This window comes from Symphodus melops, assembly GCF_947650265.1.
Source record: "Symphodus melops genome assembly, chromosome: 9".
Lineage (NCBI taxonomy): Eukaryota > Metazoa > Chordata > Actinopteri > Labriformes > Labridae > Symphodus > Symphodus melops.
Genome location: NC_136699.1, coordinates 22975745 through 23000836, shown reverse-complemented (window position 1 = coordinate 23000836; position 25092 = coordinate 22975745). Strand labels below are relative to the sequence as shown.

The 25092-nt window shown below is 41.1% G+C and overlaps 1 protein-coding gene and 1 long non-coding RNA gene across 2 annotated transcripts; one reads left to right on the top strand and one right to left on the bottom strand.

The window, feature by feature from the left end:
- Nucleotides 1–11633: 11633 nt before the first annotated feature.
- On the bottom strand, nucleotides 11634–12922 carry LOC306829727. The gene is made up of 2 exons (XR_013779898.1): nucleotides 12853–12922; nucleotides 11634–11673 (listed from the first exon to the last, which is right to left on the bottom strand). It is a non-coding gene; the product is annotated as an uncharacterized lncRNA (long non-coding RNA).
- On the top strand, nucleotides 12852–21786 carry LOC306829726 (plastin-2-like). Its single transcript, XM_079352873.1, has 15 exons — nucleotides 12852–12919; nucleotides 14514–14665; nucleotides 15332–15461; nucleotides 15553–15685; nucleotides 15867–15948; nucleotides 16727–16892; nucleotides 17045–17184; nucleotides 17344–17439; nucleotides 17931–18117; nucleotides 18219–18297; nucleotides 18914–19031; nucleotides 19270–19403; nucleotides 19807–19930; nucleotides 21272–21396; nucleotides 21521–21786. The coding sequence occupies exons 1-15, from the start codon at nucleotides 12859–12861 to the stop codon at nucleotides 21651–21653; spliced, it is 1860 nt and encodes a 619-aa protein (XP_079208999.1). The 5' UTR covers nucleotides 12852–12858; the 3' UTR covers nucleotides 21654–21786.
- Nucleotides 21787–25092: the final 3306 nt, after the last annotated feature.

Sequence of the window (25092 nt, the reverse complement as noted above, 5' to 3'; positions counted from 1 at the left end):
AATTATAATTGATTTCCAACAGCTATGGTTGTAATTTTTTGTTCCTGTTTCCTTTGTGTAGTTTTCATAAGCTACATGCAAATATTTATTTTCAGCGCAACATGTCTTAAGAGGCTTGTGATAGTGCAAGCCTGCACAGGTGAGCGTCTACATCACCATGTTTCAGCTCCTCAACCAATCATCAGCTGAGCTGCAGACACGACCAAATAAGGTCAAGTAGGCCAAAGTCAGGAGGGTTGGGGGGGGGGGGCTTAGAGATGGGTGTGGTCTATAGAGGGAGTGCATCATTCTCTGACAGACCTGCCTGAGGACGTTCAGATCGACACACATTTATACACAAGTGTTGTCTTTACTCCTGAACACACTGCAGATCTTTTTTTCCTTTGATACTGAATGAAACCTTTGCAAAACGTTCCTCATACACCCACAAACGCCTTACACGCAGCAATTTTGAGACACAAGATTTTTTTTTTAAGAGCTTCATGAAAGTCATTCTTTTGTAATAAGAATAACAATCTAAATCTGTTTTAGTACTCTTGACGTTAATACACAAAGTCCTGGCTTTCTAATAGTGCTATTTGGGAGAAATTCAACCTTCCCTCCAAAAACAAATTGTTGAGGATTTTAAACGCCCTTAATGTACAGTATAAAGAAAACCTTGATTGTGTGATGAGTGTAAGGTGATCTTTAACAATACGGGAGCTTGATGTGCCTGCATGAAAGACAAAGACGTCACGTGTTCAGAAAGCTTGCGAAAAACATAAACAGTGGAGGTGGCTGGTCAAAAGCATTCCTCTCTCCCACTCCTTTATGCCTGAATGTGCTGTAACGGGAGTGGAGGTCAAACCTGTTCACTAACACAGGACGTGACAGTACATCCTCGAACGCTTTTAATAGTTCTCACTCGTTCCTTTCTTTGTCTTACTTGGCATAATGTTAGTAAGCTGGATTTTTATGGTAACATACTTTTCTTTCTGCAGTGACAAAATAACTTCCTTGAGAGGAAATGGAGGGAGGATGAGGTAAGACGATAAATAAGTGCCAGTGGTGGGAGGCATGTTGGACATTAATGAAACTCTTCACATCAGAACTGCTGAGCTCTCAAAAAAAACAGAAGGGGTCTCTGAGGAAAAAAGATAACCCAGGACAAACAGCAGATATCTATCCACAGCAAAATGTCAGGGTGAAGGACAGCTAGCTATTGCCAGTCAGCACTGCCAATCCCACACACTGGAAAGATCAAATTCCCACTTGTGTTTTGGGTCAAGCCACACATCATTTCTAACTGGAGCCTCCAGTCCTAATAACCACTGTCAAAAACAGTCAGTGTGCAGGCTTGTGTCCAAGAGGGCAGCCAGAGGTGGCATGGGCCCCCCTTGAAATCTGATTTGCCATCCCGTGTGCCACCCCAAAATCCAAACCTATGATTCACTATTTGCCTAGTAAGAGGCGGGACTTACATATCAACTCTTCTGGCTGTTGTCAACAGGCTACAGTTATTAATAAATACTTTACTCTTTCCATAAAAGAATTCAAGGAAAACCTCGTGCACACTGTCTAACTAGCAATGGATATAAATGCCAGTAAATGTATGTTTGCTGCTGAGACAGCTCACAAGAGTTTCCATGCAATTTTCTAAATACTTTACATTGTGACCTTGGACATCTTCTTTTTTGAGTTCCTCAATAATCAAACTATGAATATTTAGATGTTGCCAAATCGTACTACATAAAAGTACATATCATTGGCGGGGATAAAAAGGGTAAAAACATGAATTCCTTCTCTGACATTATTTCTTTGTTGTATTGTGTTCACAGTTTTGTTTTGTTGTTATTTTTTGTTAAACATCTTTGAGCACTCAGAAAAGTGCTACAAATGTCTAAAGTATTATTATCTAAATGTCGGGACACGCCCGTGTTAAGTTAACAGCAAAAATAATCTGTGTGACCATATTGACAGAAGCTGTGGAAGTGGAGTTATGTCATTTGGGATAAATACCATTTGAAAATTGTCTTCATTGATCATACAGAGAGTGGGGCTAATTATTGTGTACCGTGGATGAATAATTAACCCATTTCAAACACTATGTCAGCCTCTTTTCTGTTCTGTTTGCGTGTGTGTGTGTGTGTGTGTGTGTGTGTGTATGTGTGTGTGTGTGTGTGTGTGTGTGTGTGTGTGTGAGTCATACAAACATGTGTTTAAGGCATTCACAGCATCCTGCTAAATGTACAATGGTCAGCCTTTCAGTGTGTGTCTGTCTCACTCGTTCAGTCTGTCCATGTCTCTCTCTCTATGTCTCTTTATACACCCCCACACACACACACACACACACACACACACACACACACACTATAGAGCAAGAGAGGGGAGCACCCAACACTGGTGAATTGAACTCAACTGAAGAGTTTATTGGGCTTGTTGACACATCAGTGTTATCACATGAGCCAGACTAAATCTGAGGTCCTTCTGTTTCTGTGTTCACGTGGGATCACAAATCATCAACAACAGCTTTCTTACAATTCAACGTTTGACTTTATTTGACTTCGTTATTCAATTATGTGTGTGTGATATCTTGAAACTTGTACTAACACAGATTAAATTAACTGATGCCTTCTTTTTTCTCACATGCAGTTTAAGATATGGGCTTCACGGTGGTGCAGTGGTTAGCTCTGTTCCTGGTCTGACAGGAGCCTATTTGTGTGGAGTTTGTATGTTCTCGTGCTAGGTTCTCTAAGGTACTCCGTCTTCCTCCCACAGTCCAAAGACATGCTGGTTAGGTTCATTGGAGACTCTAAATTACCCGTAGATGTGAGTGTGGCTGGTTGTCTGTCTCTGTATGTCAGCCCTGTGATTGAATCGTGGCCGGTCCAGGATGTAACCCCACCTCTCGCCCAATGACAGCTCCAGCTCCCTTTGACCCTGAACAGGAAAAGCGGTATAGATAATGGATGAATGGATAAGCTATAAAACCAAATACAAACTCACAATAAAAAGTGTAGTTCCTCTGAGTCCATACTGGACTTATTTAATGAAAACATGGATTTCCATTTCTTCCTGTCATTATCTAGGGAGGGTTTCCTTCCCGACTTTCTCATTTCTCATTTTCAAACTTAAATTTATTTTGATATTGGATTGATGACACAGACTGTAAATGGGCCACACATAGTTGGATCTACTTGACTGAATTTTATACTGTGCTGAATGAAATCCTCCTGAACTCTGAAAACATATTTGTACAGTGGGCTCTTGTTGACTTATGTTCTATATAAAATACTTAATACTGTGAGCCCCTCTATGCATGGTGTGGGGACAGGTCATATGACTGGTTAAATGGTGAATGGACTTGAGCTTTCACACGCAGGTCACACCGATACATTCACACACTGGTGGCAGAGACTGCTGGGTAAAGTGTCCATCAGAAGTAACTCATCCCATTCATACATTTACAAGCAGGAGCAACTTGAGGTTGAGTCTCATCGGACATGTGGCTGCAGGAACTCTCAACCAAGCGTCCGCTTGAGAGACGACTGACTCAACTCTGCGGCTCAGTGTGTTGCAATTATAACAAGGTCTTTAAGAGATGTCTAAAACGTACATGTTTCTATTCATGGTCCTTATATGATAACACTGTATTCTTTTATTCCCAGACATTACACGGCTGATGAGTAATGTTACAATGTCAGTTTAAAGCATTGTGAAAGAATCATGAAACACGGGACATGATGGAAAACTGTCGGCGTGAGCGCTGTATCTCAGACGTGGGAAAGATGTAAATCTTGGGAATCCAAGTAAAAGTCAAGTCAAATCAAGTTTATATAGCACATTTACAACAGCTTCAGCTGACCAAAGTGCTTTACATGCATACAAACCAATACTTACCTGGACTATAAATAGTCAGGGACTAAGAATCAACCATTCTAATAGATACAAGTCATCAAAAGGATAAGAAACAACCATTCTAATAAATAGACAGAATAGGTCATGGACTTGGACCCATAAGAGTCAGGGACTCATAAGGAAATTAAGAAAGAGTCAGGGACTCAAAAGGAACGGGTCAGGGACCCACATAAAAGAGTCAGGGACTCCTAAAAATCATGAACCACGGGACACATCATCAGTAGTGTACCTTTGAGTCAAAGGGTGTTTCAGTCTTTTAAGACTAGACACCCTCATCAAAGGTGGCCAGCTACAGGGTGATCAAACCTCAACCTTGCTTCATTGTTATTTATTGATGGCTGATACTGCTGGCTTGGAAAAGACCGTTCAGAAAGCTCAGCTTGACATCTTGGGAATTTGGAGAAGCTGCCTCTGGTCGGTGATTTGGCGCTTTCATGTTATTTATTGACGGCTGAAACTGCTGGCATAGAAAATCCCGCTCAGCAGTTCAGACAAAGTGGGGGGATTAGTGAGTGGGTTATGTTGTTGCTCTTTGAGCCCAACAAGGGTCCTTCCGCTTGATCCAGATCTATTTGCTGCTTCTTTCGGCCGCCTCAGAGACTGATCTAACTGTCTGTCGCAGAGCTTGTCCATGGATGCCAAGGTCTTTCAGCGGCCTGATGGTGGAAGAAGCCACAAAACCTCTGCATCCTACTTCAACTGGATAGACTTTTGCTTTCCATCCTCATTGTTGAGAATCTGCTGCCAGTTCTTGTAGCGCAGTTTCTTGCTCTCATAGGCCTCTTCTGTTAAATTCTCCCCTGGGACTGTGAGCTCTGTGATGTAGACAGGCCTCAGTGATGGGGACCAAAGTACCAAGTCTGGCCTAAGGGTGGTGGATGCAATCTCAGGTGTAAAGATTAGTTGCTGGCCAATATTGACGAGCATCTTTCAGTCCCGGGCCATGACGAGTTGTCCAATTTCTGGTTTATTAGGAGGATGGTAGGGCTTTTACTGGCCCTCTCGGATGAAGGTTGGGGCCATGATGGAGTTGGTTGCTCTCAGGGGCAAGGAGTTTTTTGTAATCCTCTTTTTCTTAAGAGCTGCTGCCTGATCCTTGAGAACCAGGTTGTGCCCCCAGGTGTAGCGTCCTTGAGTGAAGCTGGTCTTACAACCGGTCAGGATGTTCTTAAGAGTTGCTGGTCAGGATGTGCTTGCCACCATTTCCCAGAGCTCCCTCCAGCTAAGCGTTCTCCTTTTCCAGGCCTTCCCATCTCATCCATTGCCCCTGCTTGACAAGAGAGACAGCCTTTGCTGTTCTTTCTGCCTCCTCCTGACAGCGCAACTCCAACCATTTTCCTTCTCTCTGATGTTGAGGCCTTATGCCAAGTTGGCTTACTTGCTGTAAAGCCAACGCCTCCTCTTCCCAATTACACAACAATACAATATTGCTGCGCCTCAGAGCTGACGTAGCATGATGCACCACTTTGGATGGTGTCTATTTCCGTCCAGTCAACAGGGGTCGGGCAGCGTTGCTGATTAGTTGGTCTCTGGAGTGAAAAGTTAAAAAAAACAGAAGACATTGAATAGACATAACCGCTAAATATGAGAACTGGTACTGTGTGTCTGAAAAAGTTTGTGTCAAATAGAAAAGTCAAGGCCTTCTGGATAGATATTTTTTTCCTGGGTTTCTGCCACAGAGAAGGAATTTGTCAGGACAAGATTCAGCACATCACCCAGGAGAGAGAAAGATATGTAAAAGAGAGGAGTGAGAAAAAAAGGGGGAGGTATGGGAAGGAAAAGTCTGAGAAGAGGAGGAAGAGACGAGGAGGAGGGACACGGGAGGAATTCCTGCGTGTAGAGACTGGTATGGCTCTGACTGCACAAAGTAACACTCACTGATAATGCATGGCTTCACAATAGTAAATTTTTAAACAGGTTATATTGACCATTGGTTTCCCTAGTTGGATCCTCAGAAATGTATTTTGGCTTCAGTCCATCCATAAGTGACAATATGAAAGAGTGAAGGAGTATGTGTGTCATGTATTCATGAAATATCTCATGGAAAGACCAAATGTAGAGTACTGGGATTAAATACTATCAAATGGGAGTCTTTCTGTGGTATAATTTAGGCAGTTTAGGGGGACTTAGTATTTAAAGATAAAAAACAACAACAACTAACTAACATTGAGTCACGAAAGAGGAACGCATCCATACATAGTGTGTCAGCAGATATTTTTATTTAACCTTTATTTATCCAGGAAAATCCCATTGAGATTAAAAACCTCTTTTTCAAGGGAGTCCTGGCCAAGAGGCAGCAAACATTACACAGTCAGACTCACAACATACAGACAATTAACAGAAATTAAAATTATAAAAGACAATGAGTGATAAAACATCACTCATTGTCGAGGTTAACTTCTCACATCTGATTATCTGTGTGATCTAGGCCTACAATGATGCGCTCAACTGCTTTTATGCAACAATAGTTGCATATTTATCCCACACTAATATCTCTGTTGTTTAAAAATACCTGTGTCATGTGTCTTCAAACTGCATCCCCTCTTTGTTTTTCTTTTATGTGTTATAGGACCTCTTCCTTGGTCAGGAAGAGGTCTGAACAATAGATGGTGATAGACATTTGGCTTCGGCTATACTAGCATCCCCCTCCTCACCCTCATCATGCCTTTATGATTGCAACAGTACAGCCATATTGCCTTGCATTTTCTCCGTTTTTGCAAGAGAAAATGCATGCATATTCTGAACATTTGCAAACAATGAAATGATGAAGCTATTTTGATAGCCTATTGTTTGTATGTTGATTTTGATTTGTTATTATAACAAGAGGCTCAAACATTTTAACCAAACGTTTCCAATCCCTCTCTTTATGTGTGCACATGTTCATGATGTTCACGTTATCTTCCGGGCTGAAGTGGTCAGTGAGTCAGACGTGACTGCTGCTGATGATAGGAAGACGGAGGAGGGTTGGTTTGGGGAAGGGGTGGCGCAGAGGGGCGGGGTGGTTCTTCTTAGCGGGCGGTGTCTGCCGACGAAAACGGGACAGTGGAGTAGTGAGAGGCCGACACAGGGGTTCATTTCCCCGGGAGATTTTTGGCTGAATTGCACCAGCGGACTCAAGGTAAGAGAAGGAAGGAGTGCATGGGGCGTTTTCTCAGGAGAGACAGGCATGCGTTTATTTGAACCAAGAACAAACAAGAAGATTTATTACGCGCTGCGGCACATCTAGTGTTCCTCCAGCAAATAAAACATTTATAGAGAGCAGATATAGGCCAACACAATCATGCAAACAGTACTATAATTTACGCTGGTTTTGGCTTTGAGAGCACAGTTTTTAATGCTTAGTCTCTTTAATATAAAGTGTATCACATTGTCTGTTATAAATTCAGCCTTTTTTTTTTTACTGTTCTATAGAAGCACATGTATGAGGGCTGCCTTTTTTATCAGTGGACAAACACTTTTAATAACAAAGGGGATTAAAAAGAACAGCAGCCATGTGCAGGTCGGGATGAATGCTGTCATTAATTGCCTCGTCACGCGCACGTGTATGTGCGCGCGGGGTTCCATCAGGACCGATTCGAGGTTCTGCTGTGGACACACCTCTTCAGTTGTGTGCATGTGAATTACTGCGTGAATGAATCTGAATCTGGAGGACAAAGGCATCCAGACAAAGTCAGTGTGAATGTCAGCGTGCAGCCACTAAGGGAGTGACTGGATCTTCATTGGATGTTTGATCGGGTTAGCCCGAGACCTGAAAGCTCACTGACACGATAATTGACATTAGTTTAACAAAATGTATTAATTTATACATTAATGTGAATGCAATTAAGAGCAGTAGTCTATTTAATTAATTTGTTTCTGCTATTGTTTGATCATGAAGACTTCAACAGACTTGGACTCCTTGAAGAGATTTGTGCTAAAACATGGACAAAAACTCCAAATCAAGGTCTCTTCTCCTTTGAGCAGTGACATCTGGTGGCAGTAAAATACTTTTTTTTTCTGTACTCAAACAGTTTTGACAAACAAGCAAAAAGGGCTGTCAGAAAGAAATAGTTAATTTGATTGTGTAATTATATGAATAATAAGGGTCAAAATAATTAACATTTTAAACTGACGTCATTCATCACTGATCAAACATACACCTGTCAAGAGTGTAGAGGGTCACACCCATTCAAACTCAGGGGTAGAGGGAGGGCAGGATTTTTCTGATAGTTAGTATTGATAATGTATTGTTTTATATTGTCTAACATGTAGCAACTATTAATAATATAAAAAAGGAGCTACAAAAAGTGAGCTATTAAGACTTTGATAATAAATGTTTCAGAATATGCCATCATTCTTCCCATTGTTTCCACAAAGGACATACAGTCGCCCCTCTAACTTAGCCAGCCTAGAGTTTAGGCTTGCATGACGCCCCTGCAACAATGTCATGGCCTTTTGACTGTAATTACTTTAAGAGACCAACCAATCAGTCAGTCAGAGCCCGATCACGCCCGTCTGACTTTATCAAGAAACACACGCAAACACACGCAAACAGCTCTACTGTCTGGCTGTCCTCTTTGTTTGCATGCTTAAAAGCATATCCTATTTGTTTATAATGTAAGAGTCAAGATGAGATATGCAAATAACTTAGAAACACATGTTTTATGATCTTTCTTGATGCAGACATAACTTTAGTATGTTCTTAAAGATGATGCTGTAATGTTGGTTACAAGTGTTTACATTGATGTTGATATCCTGTTATCAGATATGCCACCTGGTGGGAGCTGTGCAGGCAGGAGGGAGCGAGGTGGAAGAGAGAGAGGGAGAGAGAGAGGAGGAGTTGAATGTGTATCAGGGAAGCTGACTAAAAAGTTATGAGAAAGACCCAGAACATGTTTGGACTGGTTTCTCCCTTTACATAACGAACGTCGCTTACAATATGACAACACTGGAACATGATCATAGCACGTCTGAGAGTTAAGACACTCTAAAGTCGTTCAAGGTCACAGATAAAGGAATGAAAAGCATCGATAGTATCCTGAAGTTGGATCAGTTTGGTTCTTCTGATTAACTCAGATTTTATTGGATGGCTTATTAGGGAAAATATGGATTTTGTGGGGGGTTTTTCAGCGGCCGAGAGGAGCAGGTCTCCCTCTCTATAGGATGTTAAGAGTTAAGATTAGTCCAAATAGAATAGCTTCCTAGAATAGAATCGATTATCTGTTGGTGTAATACATCACGTTGCCATATCTTGAGACATTAGAGCTCTCAGAAAGCTTTCGGACTAAATCACATAGGCTACAGCTCGGACGAATCCTCTCAACCTCTTCTTACTGGAACTGTGTATCTAGGCCAATATTTTCTAAAACATCATCTGGTGTGACACATTAAGCTGCCTCGCTTAGTGTTCTGCTCCTAAAAGCATCATCCTGACAGACATAAGAGGATTTATCTTGTCATTAGGCCGATCTAAACCGACCACCACCTCATTTCATTCATATATTTGGGGGATTTAAACATCAGCTTGCCTTAACTAATACAGAAAGTGCTTAATCAATCCGAAGTGCAGAAGGAGAAGGCGGCGAGAATACTAAAGCAGAATAACACAGACTATTTACAGAGATGTGTACGGAAGCCCCGAGGGTCAAGACAGCAAAATCAAATCATATGATGCATATAAACAGCCCAAAACAAACGACTACAAACCCCTTATACCTCATGTGATCAGAGGGAAACATATACGATGTTATGTAATGGTCACCAGGCTGGTTTGTGTCAGACTGTGATCGGGAAGGGTGATATGACGGTTAATTGAACATTTGTCCTCGATTTCGATTCATAAATGATTACCAGTTCTTTTTAGTTTTCTTCCCTCATAGTTCTCTGACATGCTCTCTGCTGTAAATATGCTTAACTATTAAAGCTGGGATATTGTTTCTGATAAGTGTGAATATCTGATTTAATATTTATTTGTTGAATTGGTCTCAAAGCATAGCTTGAAATGAAAAAGGACACATTTTAGTTTTAAAGTAGAAATGAACTTCTCTAAAACTGTAAATAAACTAACTTGCATTTCTTGGAAAGTGTTTATATTTGACTTCTTTTTTTGTTCGGTGTCGTCTTCCCTAAAGACAAAATGTGTCCAAACGATGGACATTGCTTCCACGTCACTGGTTGGACGCGTCATCACGTGACTCCGCCCTGTAAATAATCGACATGGGTGAGATTACATCGGTTAGAGGTTCTGAATGTCGGATTTAATTTAAATTTTTGATGAATTTCCCAGCTCTGCTCAGTGATAGTTAGTTGCTATCATCACAAGGCGGCTGTGGCTCAATTGGCAAAGTGTCGTGTCTCAACCGGTTTGAGCCCCAGCTCCTGCAACCACAAGTCCTTGGGCAAGACACCGATCCCTTTAAATCGCAGCCTCTGCCATCAGCGTGTGAATGAGTAGGTGTGACCTGTGGTGTAAAAGTGCTTTGAATAGTCAGAACTGAGCCGCTCCAGGCTGACCAGACATTCAACACTTCAGACAGAATGACTGAACATGCTGTTCTTTTGTATCTCATGGACCAGGCTCAGAACATACAAAGTAACAAATCTGTGTTGTACTCGTAGATAATGATTTTATGAGGATAAAATTATGCTCAGTCTCTGTGGTAAGTTGGGTGCTGAATTTAAAAACAGACAAAATACAAACTGGTGTTCAACCTCTCCACAAAGAGCTCGTGTCACTCGGCTGTTCATCTCAGACTCTTCATCAGTCAGAATGTTGTAACAACAGCACCAAAATAGCATGAATGCTATGAAGGAGATCTGTAAAATGTCTCTGTTGCAATTTATATTTGAGCAAAAAGTTGATTTGCAATGCGTGAATTAATAAACTATAACATTAACATAAACAAAACGTATTTTGCCCCTCACATGATGACGATTCTGCCGTTAATTAATGAAGTCGGGCCACGAGCAGGTGTTCATGTGTATTTCAAAACTCGGAAACTCGTTTTTCTGATGTGTCCGACGTCACATGAATGCAGCAAAATATTTCCACTCTTGCTAAATATAGGGAACCATTGGGCAACAGGTACCAGAAAATCAAAGCACAACATTCACCAGCTAATCACAGCACAGAAGGGCAATATAGGGTGGCACTCTGTTTAGTAAAAAACAACAACGACTCATTTGTGTAAAAATAGACAACCAAGTAGTGTAACTTCATCATGACATGCACCTTTCAGGAGAATACTCTTCAATATAGCCAGCCCAACATGCAACTCATAACATGCCTAAACACAAAGGAACCCAAAATGAAACGTTTATACAGCTGGAGAGAAACTTTTATTGAAGAGCTGTCAGAATTGCACACCTATTTATCTTGGAAAATCAAGCTTTAATATGGGCAGCTTAATAGCGAGCAAACACGGGTTAAAAGTTTTGAAATCAGGCTTCTTTATTCAAACAAAAGGAAAAAGAGCGTCTCAGTGAAAATATACAAGAAGAGGATTTGTTTGAAGATGTCCCAATAATAAAACTCTACTGAAACTGTGTGCTAACTGAACAGGATGTGAACTCAACTAAATGACAACTAAAGGGGGACGTTTAAACCAGTTGACCAAACCAAAACCATCACACAGGGGGCGATTCCACACAAAATAACTCAAAGTTAACACCAAGGAACCCAGACCCCCCCCTCTGCTGTCTGAGCACTTGGTGTGGTCCACTTCCACAAAGCCAAGCTCCACCCTTTAGTCTCATCCTTTGATCAAACCAGGAAGGAAGAGCACACCTGCCAGGTAACTCAAAAGAAAAGAGAAATTGGTTATTTTAACTTTACTTAGTATAGAAACAATGCCAAAATAAATCCACTGTGTAGTTAAATCTAAAATTTTAAATAAACTAATGCTAAACCAAAAAAAAAAAAAAGTATTGTGGTGGGTTGTGCGGCCTAAATGGATGTAAATATTCACAATAACGGGTTCACAATACGATTTCTTAAGATTTGTTTTACAAAATGAGACCGTAGATAAATAATGACTGAAACAGTTTCTTTTAGGAGCTGTTTGTCTGTTTGTCAGTGTGGTTTGGTCTTTTCATGTTTTTTTCTCAACAAGGGGAGGTGATTGGAGCCTCTCATTGTGCTGTCGATTAAATGCTGCATCATGTTGGTTGTGCTATTTGTGTAGTACAGTTTTTGTCTTCTTATCGTCTCACCTTTCATTTTTCTGTCTTGGGGAAGCCAAAATGCTTTTTCCGTTACGTTTGAATTCGACCTGTGGCTCCTTTCCTGCATGTCACTCTCCACTCTCTCTTTTCCCCACTCTCTGGCTGTTTCCATCACATGTACTTTAAAGTACCTCCAGGATCGGGCCTTTTTAAAATCTACTCATATTTTTCAGTCCAATAGGCATGTGAGTTTTTTAAATATAGCTAGTAAACTCTTGTACACATTTTTTTTTTTTTGGAAAACAATGTATAACCCGTTTAAAAGAGTATTAAATAAGTTGAGTTTTACTTACTTTGTATAATTAAAGCCTATGAGCTGTGGCTGTGTTTAGTAGTCAGTTGTCTCTCAACCCAAAGTTTGGGGGTTCGATTCCCCAGTTCCTGCAGCGATGTGCTTTGTGTCCTTGGCAAGGCACTTAACCCCAAGTTGCTCCTGCTGCTTTGTCAATGGTGTATGAATGTGTATGACTGGGATAATTTACTTCTGATGGTCACTTTACACAGCAGCCTCTGTCCTCAGGGTGTGAGTGCAGGTGTGACCTGTGATGTAAAATCACTTTGAGTAGTCAGAGGACGAGAAAAGCGTTGTACAAGCTCAAGTCCATTGAGTCATCATTGTTAGGAATCAAACATTTTGTGGTGCTTTCAAAAAGCATGAAGTTACCTGAGCATTAAAAAAAAAAGACATCTGATTTAATTGCCTAATATTACCGTAAAGCTGCATTTTCCTTTGTTTTGTTGTTTTACATAGACTTCAGAATGTCAACAGACGTCGGCACCGAGGAGATGGAGGAGATCAGGGAGGGATTCCAGAAAGTGGGTGAGTCCAAATATGCCGAGGTTGAAGACACATTTCAGAAAATGATAAATGAACGTGATGTTTGAAGTGCAGCGAAGCAGCTGACCGACACATGTTTCATGTTTGTGCATGTGTGCTAACCATCTGACAGACAGATGTTTTTTTCTTGTTATCTATGAAATAAAAGAAGCTTTTGATAAAGCCCATATTTCAGCTGTTCTGCAGAGATGATTAAAATGAATGCTCAAGGATCGTCTTGTTGAAAAGAAGACGAGTAGATAAACGCTGCTCTAATGTCAGTCTGTGAAATGTGAAGAAAAACAAATCCACCTGATGTTCGAGTGTTACAGATGCTGATTTGTGGATTTTTAGAAAGCACCAAGCTTCTGTCTCAAGGATTTAGTTTCATTTCTAACTGAGATAAAAAGGTGTCATTTGCTCCGCTCACTCCCAAATATCAATCAGATCAATGTTTATGTAGAATCTAAACCTGAAATTGTTTTTGCTGTTACACCAGAAAAATAAACTGCAGATACAAAGCATCTTTAGACTAATTATTGGAATATATGCAGGAATGATATCCTCATAGTAAAGGTTATGTGACAACCTGAAGCAACTTGACATGGTTTAATTTTTACAGACTTGTCAATGAGAGACGTAATTCCCTTTTAATGTGAACGAGAGAAGCCAAGCTTCATGCAGTCTGACCACCAGGGGTGGGTCCAGACTTTTTTTTGACTGCTTTGGCCCGACTGGGACACTGAGTTATTCAGGGACGTCTTAAAGTGGGGGCACACACATGAATCAGTTGCCCTATATCACTTCAACAAACAAATCTACTTTATCACACAAGATAATGGCAGCATTAGCTTCATGTTTTCTGACACAGAAGATTTCTCTTACAGTCACAATTTAAAGTACTTCGCTTGAAAACTCCTGCAGTCTAACTTGCAATGTTTTGGTCCTGTATATGTCAGATAGTTCAGGGCCTGTAAGACTTCCTGTGCCCCTGTCTAAAAAAAAAAAAAAACATGTCCAAAGTTTCTGTTTAAAATGCAAAAGAAAATATGCCACATTGATGTGCAAAGAAAACTACAAAAAAGATGCGGGGTTTCCTGCGGCATTCATGAGCCGCTCGGGTGGTCCAAGTTTCTGAGTTGGGAAGTCAGTTCAGAAAGTCGGAATAACAACGGCAATAAAAACTGATGCTCAGAGGATCTGTGAAAGTTTATGTGCAGTACGTCAACTAATAAAAAGTATGTTTCCATTAGCAAATCATATTTAGCCTACATGTGATGACGAAAAGTTAAGTAGGGAAGTCGGGCACCTACTTTTTTTTTTCCAGAGTTTCCAGGTTGTTCTGACTTTAGCAGGTGTCCATGTGCATATAACATACATTACAATTACTATTGTCCGACAGCACATGACTGCACCAGAACACTCGTCCTGCCTCTGACAGGGTAAATTGCAGAGCGTACCACAATCGACTGTTCATGTAAAGATTGTAATGAACGTCCTGACGGAAACCTCAAAGAAGATGTAAGAAAAACAGAGCAGGATGAGCTTCGAATCAACACCTCTCCCCTTCTCTCTTGCTTCCACATCACGTCTCTAGATTTGGACGGAAATGGATACATCAGCGCCTCTGAGCTGGGAAATCTGTTCATTGAGGTGGGCTGTTCTATGCCTGGATACCAGATCCGAGAACTCCTCGAGAAGCTGGACAAAAACAACGACAGCCGCATCACCCTTGAAGAGTTCACGGCTGTAGGTAACACTAACTGACTAACAACTTCGCTGGTTCACAACTTTACTAACTTTTTATTGACTCTTCATTAAATGTTTAAGAGTGCGGTCACAACTTAATGTCTGACTCATGGTCAATGTCTGAATTAGCTGGTTTAATCACTGACTAAGTTATTGAGAAGAAGTAAAAGTTAGTGTACCATCAGTGAAACTTCCTGATTTTTAAACTCATTTCGTAAAGACGCTCTCACACTGTCAAAGTTGCTTAAACATGATTATCCCCCTCCCCTTCCCCCCGCCGGCCTGCACTCCCTCTGCTCCAGGACAAAGAGGGCCTGAACACGGTTAACGTGGTTAAATACCACACATGCATGAGAACAACACAAAGATGATCACGGCACCTTTACAGACTTATTTTGAGTCTTTTCACTCGGATGCAGAGAGCACCCGCTGGGACTTCTTAATAACTGAAGACTGGGATTGATTTTACTTCATGTCCATGTTTAGCACACAATGAACAAGGAAGTGTTTCATATGGAGCACTCGCTCTAGTCAAATGAACTGGACTTTAGAGGCTCAAACTTGTGTACGGTTTGGATTGCCAAAAATGACCTAACCTATTACCTGTGAAAACAAAAAAGTGTTAGCTCAATTTACTAATCTACAATTTACTATTTGCACTTTCAGATCTTTGAGGAATTGAAGAATGACTCCAGGGCAAAAGAATTCAGAAAAGCTCTCAACAAGAAAGAAGGCATCGTCGCCATCGGGGGCACAAGTGAGATCTCCAGTGAAGGAACTCAACATTCAATATCTGGTGAGTGAAGCTCTAGTGGCACTAAATCAGGATCAGCTGTGATTGTATTCATGACAGAAGGGATCTGACGTTTGACTCCACTGTGTTTCAGAGCAGGAGCGCTATGCCTTCGCAAACTACATCAACCATTCTCTGCAGAACGATCCAGACTGTAAAAACATCCTGCCCATCGACCCCAACACGACAGCTCTGTTCACTGCAGTGGCTGATGGCATTGTGCTTTGGTAAAGTTTATGCAAAAATCGGAGGATGCAACGTAACAGCAAAGTGTTTAAAATGCATTTTTACATGTCAATCACACATGCACTCATTTTCTTTCTACATCTATCCTGGTGACTTCATTTTGTCTTCAGCTCGATTGATTCAGTCTGCTCACGTTTGTCTCTCATGTTTCATTTTTTGCAGCAAACTCATCAACCTCTCAGTTCCTGACACCATCGACGAGAGAACCATCAACAAAAAGAAACTCACGCCTTTCACCACGCAGGTTAGAAAGCCGCTGGTTAAATTAGCCGCTAACTAAGGTCAACTAGGTGTCAGACTGTCGGTACTGTAGTGAGGAGGATTTCTAACAGGCTTAAACTGTTTCTCAAACTGAGCAGAAAATGTAGAAATGTTCTTCAAACACTGCATGAAGTCCGGCTGTGCAGACATCTCAATCCATCTCTGATTGTTTTTAATAATAGAAAAGTGACGCATGCACGGGGTTACCTCCAGGTAACAGGTGCATCCAGTCACTAATTCAACCTCTTCACCTGCTGTTGTAGCGATCTGCAGGTGAAGGAGCAACTAAATACTCACCGTTACCTCTTTAATCAGCAAAAACACATTTTCTTCATCAGTGATGCGAGACTCTTTAAAAACATCGACGTAAGAAGACCCGGTGAATTTAACAGTTTCAAAATTCTCCATCACATCACAGTAGATGGAATCACAGATGTAGAGGGTAGTCGAGCTCTCTGTTAGGTGTGTTAACCGCCACAAAGGCTGGGTGCAAGTTTTCAATGCATGCTTCAAATATAAAGCTCTGTCTGCAGCTAGCAAAGATAAAACTGGACTCATGTGTTTACAGACTAAATGACTCCTTACCTATTCCTCTCTGATGTAAAATATGTTTTGAAATATTTATAAGTCTGAAAACATGAGCTAGATCTCTGATGCGTTTAACCATTATGTTGTATGGATTTGTCAATAATTTAAAAAACGTGACTTACTGATTTTTTTATTTTTTCCTTGCACATCCGACGTGACTGTCGCTCAAACAGGAGAATCTGAACTTGGCCCTGAATTCAGCTTCAGCCATCGGTTGCCAAGTTGTTAATATCGGAGCTCAAGATCTGAAGGAGGGAAAACCTCACCTGGTGCTCGGCCTTCTCTGGCAGATCATAAAGATCGGACTGTTCGCTGATATCGAGCTGAGCCGTAATGAAGGTATGAGCCAACACGCGGGATCTGTAGATTTAAAACAAAATGATGACGTCCCCTCACGTGTAATCCTCACGAGTCAACACTAAACCACAGTAGCATCGTAAACGTCAGAGGGTTACATCGAACACATGCAAGGCTTGTGTTTGTGTGTTCAGCTTTAGCAGCGTTGTTGGAGGAAGGGGAGACTCTGGAGGAGTTGATGAAGCTCAGTCCTGAGGAGCTGCTGCTGCGTTGGGCAAATTTCCATCTGAAGAAAGTGGGCATGTCCATAACAAACTTTTCTGGAGATATTAAGGTGAGGAAATGAGTGTGCTGCCTTTCACTTTAACACCGCTGATGAACCATTTTACCTTTACACCTGATGTGATGGCTTTAAATCAATCTGTTGTAGAACAAACCTGACATTTCTGACGCAGTGTAGCCGTCATCGTTGTCTCTCTCACTCTCTGTGCAGGACTCCAAGGCGTACTTCCACCTGCTCGAGCAGATTGCGCCGGACGGGAGCAAAGAGGACGTTCCACGTGTTGAGATCGACATGACTGGTGTCTACGTACGTTGGTCCCACTGGTGATGACACACTGAGGCCCCGTGTCCACATAGTGTTTTTTGTCACAGAAAAGCGCTGGCTCTTGTGTGAAGCGTCTGTGCGCTACACGTCCCACTTCTCTCTATGACAGCTGTTTGTTGACACGGTTTGAAAAGAGCGCCGGTGATGTCAACAGCACCTTCCTGAATTTTTGACTTTAGCACTTGGAGCAGCTACACAAAAAAAGGCTCGGTAAAAGATGCAGAGCGCTGCGCTCAAAAACAGAAGAGAAAAAATGTGAGGTGGACACAGGCAACTTCCTTGTGTCTTCAACCTTGATTTATAAAATGTTTCACACGGGTAGTCACAGTGAACTCCTGTGTGAATCGATGAGGGATTGTTTTGTCCTACATTTAAAGGCCTTCTTCGCCTGTAATCACACATTCTGCATCCAACACAGACATTCCTGTTTTCTCTACCAACATGTCAGTTTGGTGTGGTTTGTGTCCCATCAGGAGAAGGATCTCACAAAGAGAGCAGACTGCATGCTCAAGCAGGCTGGACGCCTCGGCTGCCGCCAGTTTGTAACCGCTACTGATGTAGTGTCTGGAAACTCCAAGCTCAACATGGCCTTTGTAGCCACACTCTTCAACAAACACCCGGCTCTCACCAAACCCGAGAACCAAGACTGGACTCTAGAGAGTAAGCACTTTTCCCTCTTTTAGACGTACTTCAACTAAATCCACAATAAATGATCTTTTCTTAAGAAGTGATTAAATCTGTCACTGTGTCTTATTGTCAAGGTGAGACCCGGGAGGAGAGAACCTTCAGGAACTGGATGAACTCTCTTGGAGTCAATCCATTTGTTCACCATATCTACGGGTCAGTATCTCTCAAAGTTCTAAAGTTGTTTTCACATCTGCACTCCTGAAAATATCTCGATAACTTCTCGGGAGATTCTCTTGACCTGGCTGTTCATGTTACGCTCCTCACATCGGGACTTTCACTGCCGGACCGGGGGGGGGGGGGTCTCCTGAGGTACGACATGATGTGGAAGTAGTAACAGAGTGAATATTTGCCTTATATCAATGCTAAAGTGAATGACTATCAACTACAGAGCGGAGAACAACTTACTAAAGAACCGAAAATGTAATGCAGCAGTTTAATAATGTGCACGGAGATCGTAGTGGCGGTGTGCTCTATGAACTCCATTCACAGTAAATAACGTCGCTCAGGGGCTCGAGGTTTATAATATCCTGCCGTGTCCTCACATCAGCTCACTCCTATTTGCTGCAGAAAAAAACTATGCAGCTGGCAGGAGAAAGTCTGAGGGGAAAAATTCAATACGGTTTGCGTTCACACATACAGCTCCAAATGCAAATATCAGGAGATTTCATGCACTTTACTTTTAGTGTGAACGCTCTACTATTCTTATGTTTCCTGGTGCTTAATGCTCTGTTTTAAAAAACAAAACCTGCCTGCATGTGTGTTTATGTAGTGATCTGCAGGATGCCATGGTTATTCTCCAGCTGTATGAAAGGATTAAGGTGCCCGTGGACTGGGACAACAGAGTCAACCACCCCCCATTCAAGCCTGTGGTGGGGCATTTAAAAAAGGTCTGATCTTCAGTTTATTAAACATGACTTTTAAAAGGAAGTTTTCCCTTTTTGCTATTCCTTAATTATAATTTCATCATGGAAATAATGGACTTTATTATGTGTAAGTACTGTAAATGCATAAAATACTGTGGTGGTCGTAGCTCAGTCTGTCGGGGCTTTGGCTTCAAACACACAACTATAGGAGTCTTTTTAACAGAAAACTGACACAGCTCTTCACTGCTTGTGTTTACAACAGATAGAAAACTGTAACTACGCCGTGAAGCTGGGTAAAGAAAAGGCTGGTTTCTCACTGGTGGGAATAGCTGGACAGGATCTCTACGATGGAAATGCAACTCTCACTCTGGCGCTGGTGTGGCAGCTGATGAGGAGGTAATTTAGGTCCTAATGGGGAACTTGGATTAGATGGTCATTTGGAGATTTAGGAAAATACCTAAATCAAGGAAAAACACTGGGGGGAAAAAAGACTACATGTCGCGTCAGTCCTATTTAAAGTTAGTTTCCAGCTGCACAGAAAGATGGCACTGTTCCCTCAGCACAGATAAAAAGCGTTGCAGTATCGCAGTCAGAGAGGAATGAAAAGCAAGAAACAATCCAGAGGAAGGTGTGATCGCTTTTTCTCATTTTCAGATTTGGGGGGAAATGTTTGATAGATGATAGATTATGCACATTTTAACACACAGAATATGGAAGTATGGAGTGTATAATGTATACATGCTGGTTATAAAACAGTTTGAATGATATCTGTAATGCTGGTCTCATAATCTGCATGCAGGTACACCCTAAATGTTCTTGAAGACCTTGGAGATGGAGACGCTGCGGGAGATGATCTGATCATTTCCTGGGTCAACAAAACTCTGTCTGAGAATGGCAAGAGTTCCTCGATCAAAAGCTTTAAGGTGAGTTCAGAGTTTGACCATCGACACATCCTGTCTGCTCGATAGTGCTGTAGTGACGCCCACCCTGAGCGAGACCGAGGCAGACCTGAGACCAGAGTGTTTCAAGACAGACGAGATCAAGGCCATAGATGTCACAGAAAAATCCTCCACTTGTGTGCAGCGAGGGTGTCACTCATTTAGACCGGAACGAAGGGAAGGTTTGAATTGAATCAAAGTTATCTTGTTTTGTAGCATCTTAGTGGGAGTCTTGATTTACAGTCCAGAGTCCGAGGCCGGGATAAGACCGAGACGTTCAGACCGGCCTCAGTGCTGTATCATACAAATTGTTTGCCTCTCCTTGTGTTAAAAACACTTCTAGACTTTGTAAATGTATGACGTCTTTGAGGACTGTTTTGAAAGTTCTGATTTACTCGAGTATTAAGGTGTTACATTTTGTTAGGCTGTAGTGATGTGTATTCTTATTCAAAGTCGAATGTTCCCTCGTTCACCTCAGACTGCTCAAAGAACAGTTAGACTCCATTTATCCCACCCAGACCATACAAACCTTATAATCCACAGCCGCAGGATGTCTAGACTACAAACCATTCAGTACTTGACAAAGATGAGCTCTGGCCCGCTGACACCCTTGTGTGGTCTCTTTGGGTAATGACACACGGCGAGATCAGAAGCACAGTCAAAGGACATCAGCAATAAATAACTCGACAACCGAGGATCTGATTCATAGACTAAAAGCATCTGTGAGATCTAGTGTTGTGCAAGGCCATGTAGTGGCTTATAAACTAATAAAACATATTTTTAAGGTTTGTTTTTGGGGGCTTTTTGTACCTTTTTTAGAGATAGGACAGAGACAGTGGGGACAGACAGTTAGGAATAGAGCCATCTGCTTGTTGGACTTCAGCCTCTGTGCATACATGGGACCCACACACTAACCATGAGGCTACAAGCGCCCCATAAAATCATTTTAAAATCAACAATGAAAACTAACAGGCAGCCAGTGTGTAGTGTAGGTGTAGTGTGTGCTCTTTGTCAGCACTTGTGCTACTGCGTTTTGAGTTGATTGCAGTTGTCCAAGGCAACCAACACTGGTCAATTAATTTGTTTTGTAATTTAAAACCGTTGCAAGCAATCATCTGCACACTGTCTAAAGTGGACAAATACATGTACATCTTGTTTTGAGTAGAAAATATGAGTGCATTTCTGTTTTAATTTAAATCTGAGGTGCTTTTATGTTCTATTTTTTAAGGAGAACAGAGATTTTATTGTTTTAATACAGCCTATCAAAGTATTACAAATATGCCCAGCGTCATTGAAAACCTGTAAAATGTCTGTCTCTCCTCTCAGGACAAATCCATCGGCACCAGCCTTCCAGTGCTCGACTTGATTGATGCCATTCAGCCAAAGAGTGTGAACTTTGAGCTGGTTAAAAAAGAAAATCTGTCGGACGAGGACAAACTTGACAATGCCAAGTAATCACCTACCAACTTATCTTCTCTTCTTGCATGCTCACTGCGGGGAAAAAATAAATAAATATATGTGTGTGTTACTGTACGTTGTCATGGTGACGCTAATGATCACCCTGTTTTTCTCCAGGTACGCTGTTTCCATGGCGAGGAAGATTGGGGCGAAAGTCTACGCTCTCCCTGAAGACTTGGTGGAGATAAATCAGAAAATGGTGATGACAATCTTCGCCTGCCTGATGGGGAGGGGCATGAAGAGAGCGTAATCCCCCTCCCGCCCTGTTTGATTGGATGACACGTGACAGAGTCAACATGGCTGTTTCGTCAGAACTGTGGCTTTCTTACATCTATACTGCATTTAACTTTTAGGAACAGAAATAAACATTTGTTGGTAAACACAAGCTTTAGTGCGAGGAGGTGGTGTTTTGTAGATGATTAGACGGAAGTCTTACATCAGGAGTTTCTGGTTTGGTTCTTGATTTCAGGTTTATATTCAAGAAACTTCTGTGGCTGAGTGTCGGACAACAACAAAGACTCAGCTCTCCATGCTGGTTTAGAGAAAGTCCAATGTCTGCCCATCTGGGATTAACTTCTTTTTTTGCCTATGACCTCAAAGAGTGGAGCTTGTTTCTTTTTTTTTTTTAAAAAGGTTAAGAGTAATATTCGTGGCGATACTTAAATGAATGCCCCTTTAAAGTCACATATTTCCCTTCATGACATCACAAAGGGCAGTAACCCCTCTCCCAGGTGGGTGACACTCCCACAGCTAGGTGTTTGTTCTGCCCTCTGAGTCTGTCTTCTCACTATAAACGATAAGACGAGGAGCGAGATGCCCAAGTCCTTATAAAAAGAGGGGGTGTGGTCAGACACAGCTCATTTACATATTTAAAGCTACAGACACAGAAACAGCCTGTTCTGATCAGGGCTGAAATAGAGGGGTTTATAGACATGATCAAACACAGGATCAGAGTGGATTCACAACAACACACTTCACAGATTTTTTGGGGAGCTCTGAGACTTATTGAAACTGATTGAAAAGGAGGAGAATATGTGGCCTTCGATAAAACTTAATGTGATGACATTTCCAGTTTTTCACAAAAATGTAACTTATTTTTTTAAGGCCTTTAGTCGATATTTCTGAAGTCTTACCTCTGTGTTCTCACATTTTCCCCTCAGGCTTCACTAAGACTCTTCCTGCTGATAAATAGACTTTCGGCTCAGAGTGCTTATTTTTCTTAAGCAATAAAACGATCTTTATTGAATATCTTTAGGACTTTTTCAGTCTATGACCAAAGCTGTGCTACATCCAAGGCATTTTATGGCTTTGTACTTGAAACCATTAAACTAAAACGCTTACGTTTCTCAACATTTTGATTTGATAAAAAATGACTTGGTAACAAACTTATAAAGTATTACTCTTCAAATTTTCATATGTCTGGTCACTCTGAAATGTCTGACATCATGCACATACTCCATAAATCTGACATGAATCCATCAACGTCTGAGAGATAACTATTTATCAGTTAATCGATCGTGTTAAGTTTTATTTTAAAAGGTCAAAGTTTTTTCCCAAATGTCATGCAGAAAACACAAAGCATGTCCCTGGACTTAAGAAAACTAACATAACAGAACTCTGACGTATTAACACTTAAATAAACTGCATAACAATCTCTCTCTGTCTCATTTATTTCATATGTGAAAATATTTCAGACTCCTGAGGTCAAGTTTTTTTTTTTATAAAGCATCAAATCACATGAAGACCCCGAAAGTGATCTTAATTCAAAGCTTCCATTAAAAGGCCGTTGTGTTTTCATATTGAAAGCTGAACACACCAAACTTAAAAAAACGACAGAGGCATTCGTCTGTGACCGAAATTTTAATTTATATGAAAGACTGCTGAATTCTTATAAAAGTTTTCTTAAATACTGCACATTTTATCTGTTCACCCCCTCATGTTTCCCTGTAAAGAATATTTGAAATCCACTGTAAGCGAAAAAAAATTTTAGTCAACAGCTAAACTTCCCTAACTTCATTATATGTAAAAATCAGTTCAATATAAATCATTTTTCCATCCATTTGATATCTGATTTTTATTGATGGTTGCTCTTTTTCTGTGCTTGAAAAAAATTTCCTGTATCTCTTCAGCTGTCCTGTCCAATAAAGCAAACTCACTCAGCTATAAACTTTAATCAAATCATATAAGAACAGGGTGCTTCAGTGGTTAACACTTCGGCCCCTCAGCTAGGTCCAAACCCCTGAAAACCCCGTCCGACAGGAGCCTCTCTGTGTGGAGTTTCTTCCTGTGTGTTGGTTCTCTCCACAGTCAGAAGACATGCTCGCAGGTCAACAGGTGACAACATTTCCCGTTGGTGTGAATGTGAGTGTGGCTGTATTCACTGAAGTTCATTAATGTTCAGGTTACTGTTTAAATGTTTTAAGTGGTATTTTAACTTAATGATTTAGCCATGTTTGCAGTCTTCATCATCATTACATGACAGGAGTTCAGATTATAAAAACACTAATCACAAAAAAAAGACAGGAAACAAGAGAACCCCTAAACTTACATTTACTTTTTTCCTTTGTGGCAGGCGATGTGGCAGATCTGTTGACACAAGTTACGTTAGGCTGTACTGACAACGTTCAATCCAACTACAATCCTGATGAACTATTCATTGTTGATGCATTTCAGAAGAAGTTTGTGAATGAAATCAAGTGAAGTTTATTTGCGTCAGAACATTTAAAAATCCTTAAAACAAAGCGTCAACAACCCCAGAGAAGATTAGATATGAAAATGTGAAATCAAATTTAAATCAAAAAATAAAAACATATTTACATTAGGTGGAAAAAAGAACACCTCGATACAAAAGACATCATTAACCTCAGATTTGTAAAGGTGACATTACACACACCACCTGCTGGTCTCACCTAATGAAAATGGACTCTGTTGAACAATCCTCCCTTGAACGTCTCCCCGAGGATTCAGGCTCACGGTCTGCTCCGTCTGTGTCGAGTCACAGCTCACAGGCGGACTCAGACTCACCTCACACAACTCTCATCAGTGAATCACTACGATTTAAAATGCATATGAGTATATGAGTATTTGTTATTAGCATTTATTAGAGTGCAAAACTGTGAACGCAATAAACCAGTTAACTAACGTGAAGTCAATATACCGCCATATTTTATAATAATAGCCAGAAAACTAAAGCATTTATTTAAAGGCTTGTTGGGCTCCTGATGAATATATCAGTGAAATAGTTCAGCTCTATTTCTCAACCACACTTGCTTTAAAACCTTTGACCTTTAAGCAGCTAACATGCTCAGCTGTGCTCGCGACCTCACTTTGTGCAGACGGTTTGTCAGACCTTTAACAAAATCAATCCAGTTGTTGGCCATAAAACCAAAGCAATAATGGACATATGATCACCATCTTCATCTTCATCATATCATCGTGCGTGTGTGTTTGTGTTTTAGCATGTGTGTGCCCCGTGTTCGGATTGAACGACATTTTTAAATAGAACCAGTCTCTGAAATGGACGAAATGGACGTCTTGATTCACACATGCAGGTGTGTGTTTTAAAAACCCTTCTCTGCCAGTAATCAGGAGAAAATAAGCTCACAAAGACACACTCGCAGCTCGGAGGCCACTTCAAACAAGGCTCTTGAATTCAGATGAGCGTGGTGGTGAAAAGGTGCACACGCACA

Bases quoted from the DNA above. Each gene is read 5' to 3' on its own strand.
- LOC306829726 (XM_079352873.1), top strand. From the start codon at position 12,859: ATGTCAACAGACGTCGGCACCGAGGAGATGGAGGAGATCAGGGAGGGA. The intron at 18,118-18,218 runs GTAAGCACTTTT...CTTATTGTCAAG, and splicing joins CCAAGACTGGACTCTAGAGA to GTGAGACCCGGGAGGAGAGA. The intron at 19,404-19,806 runs GTAATTTAGGTC...ATCTGCATGCAG, and splicing joins GTGTGGCAGCTGATGAGGAG to GTACACCCTAAATGTTCTTG.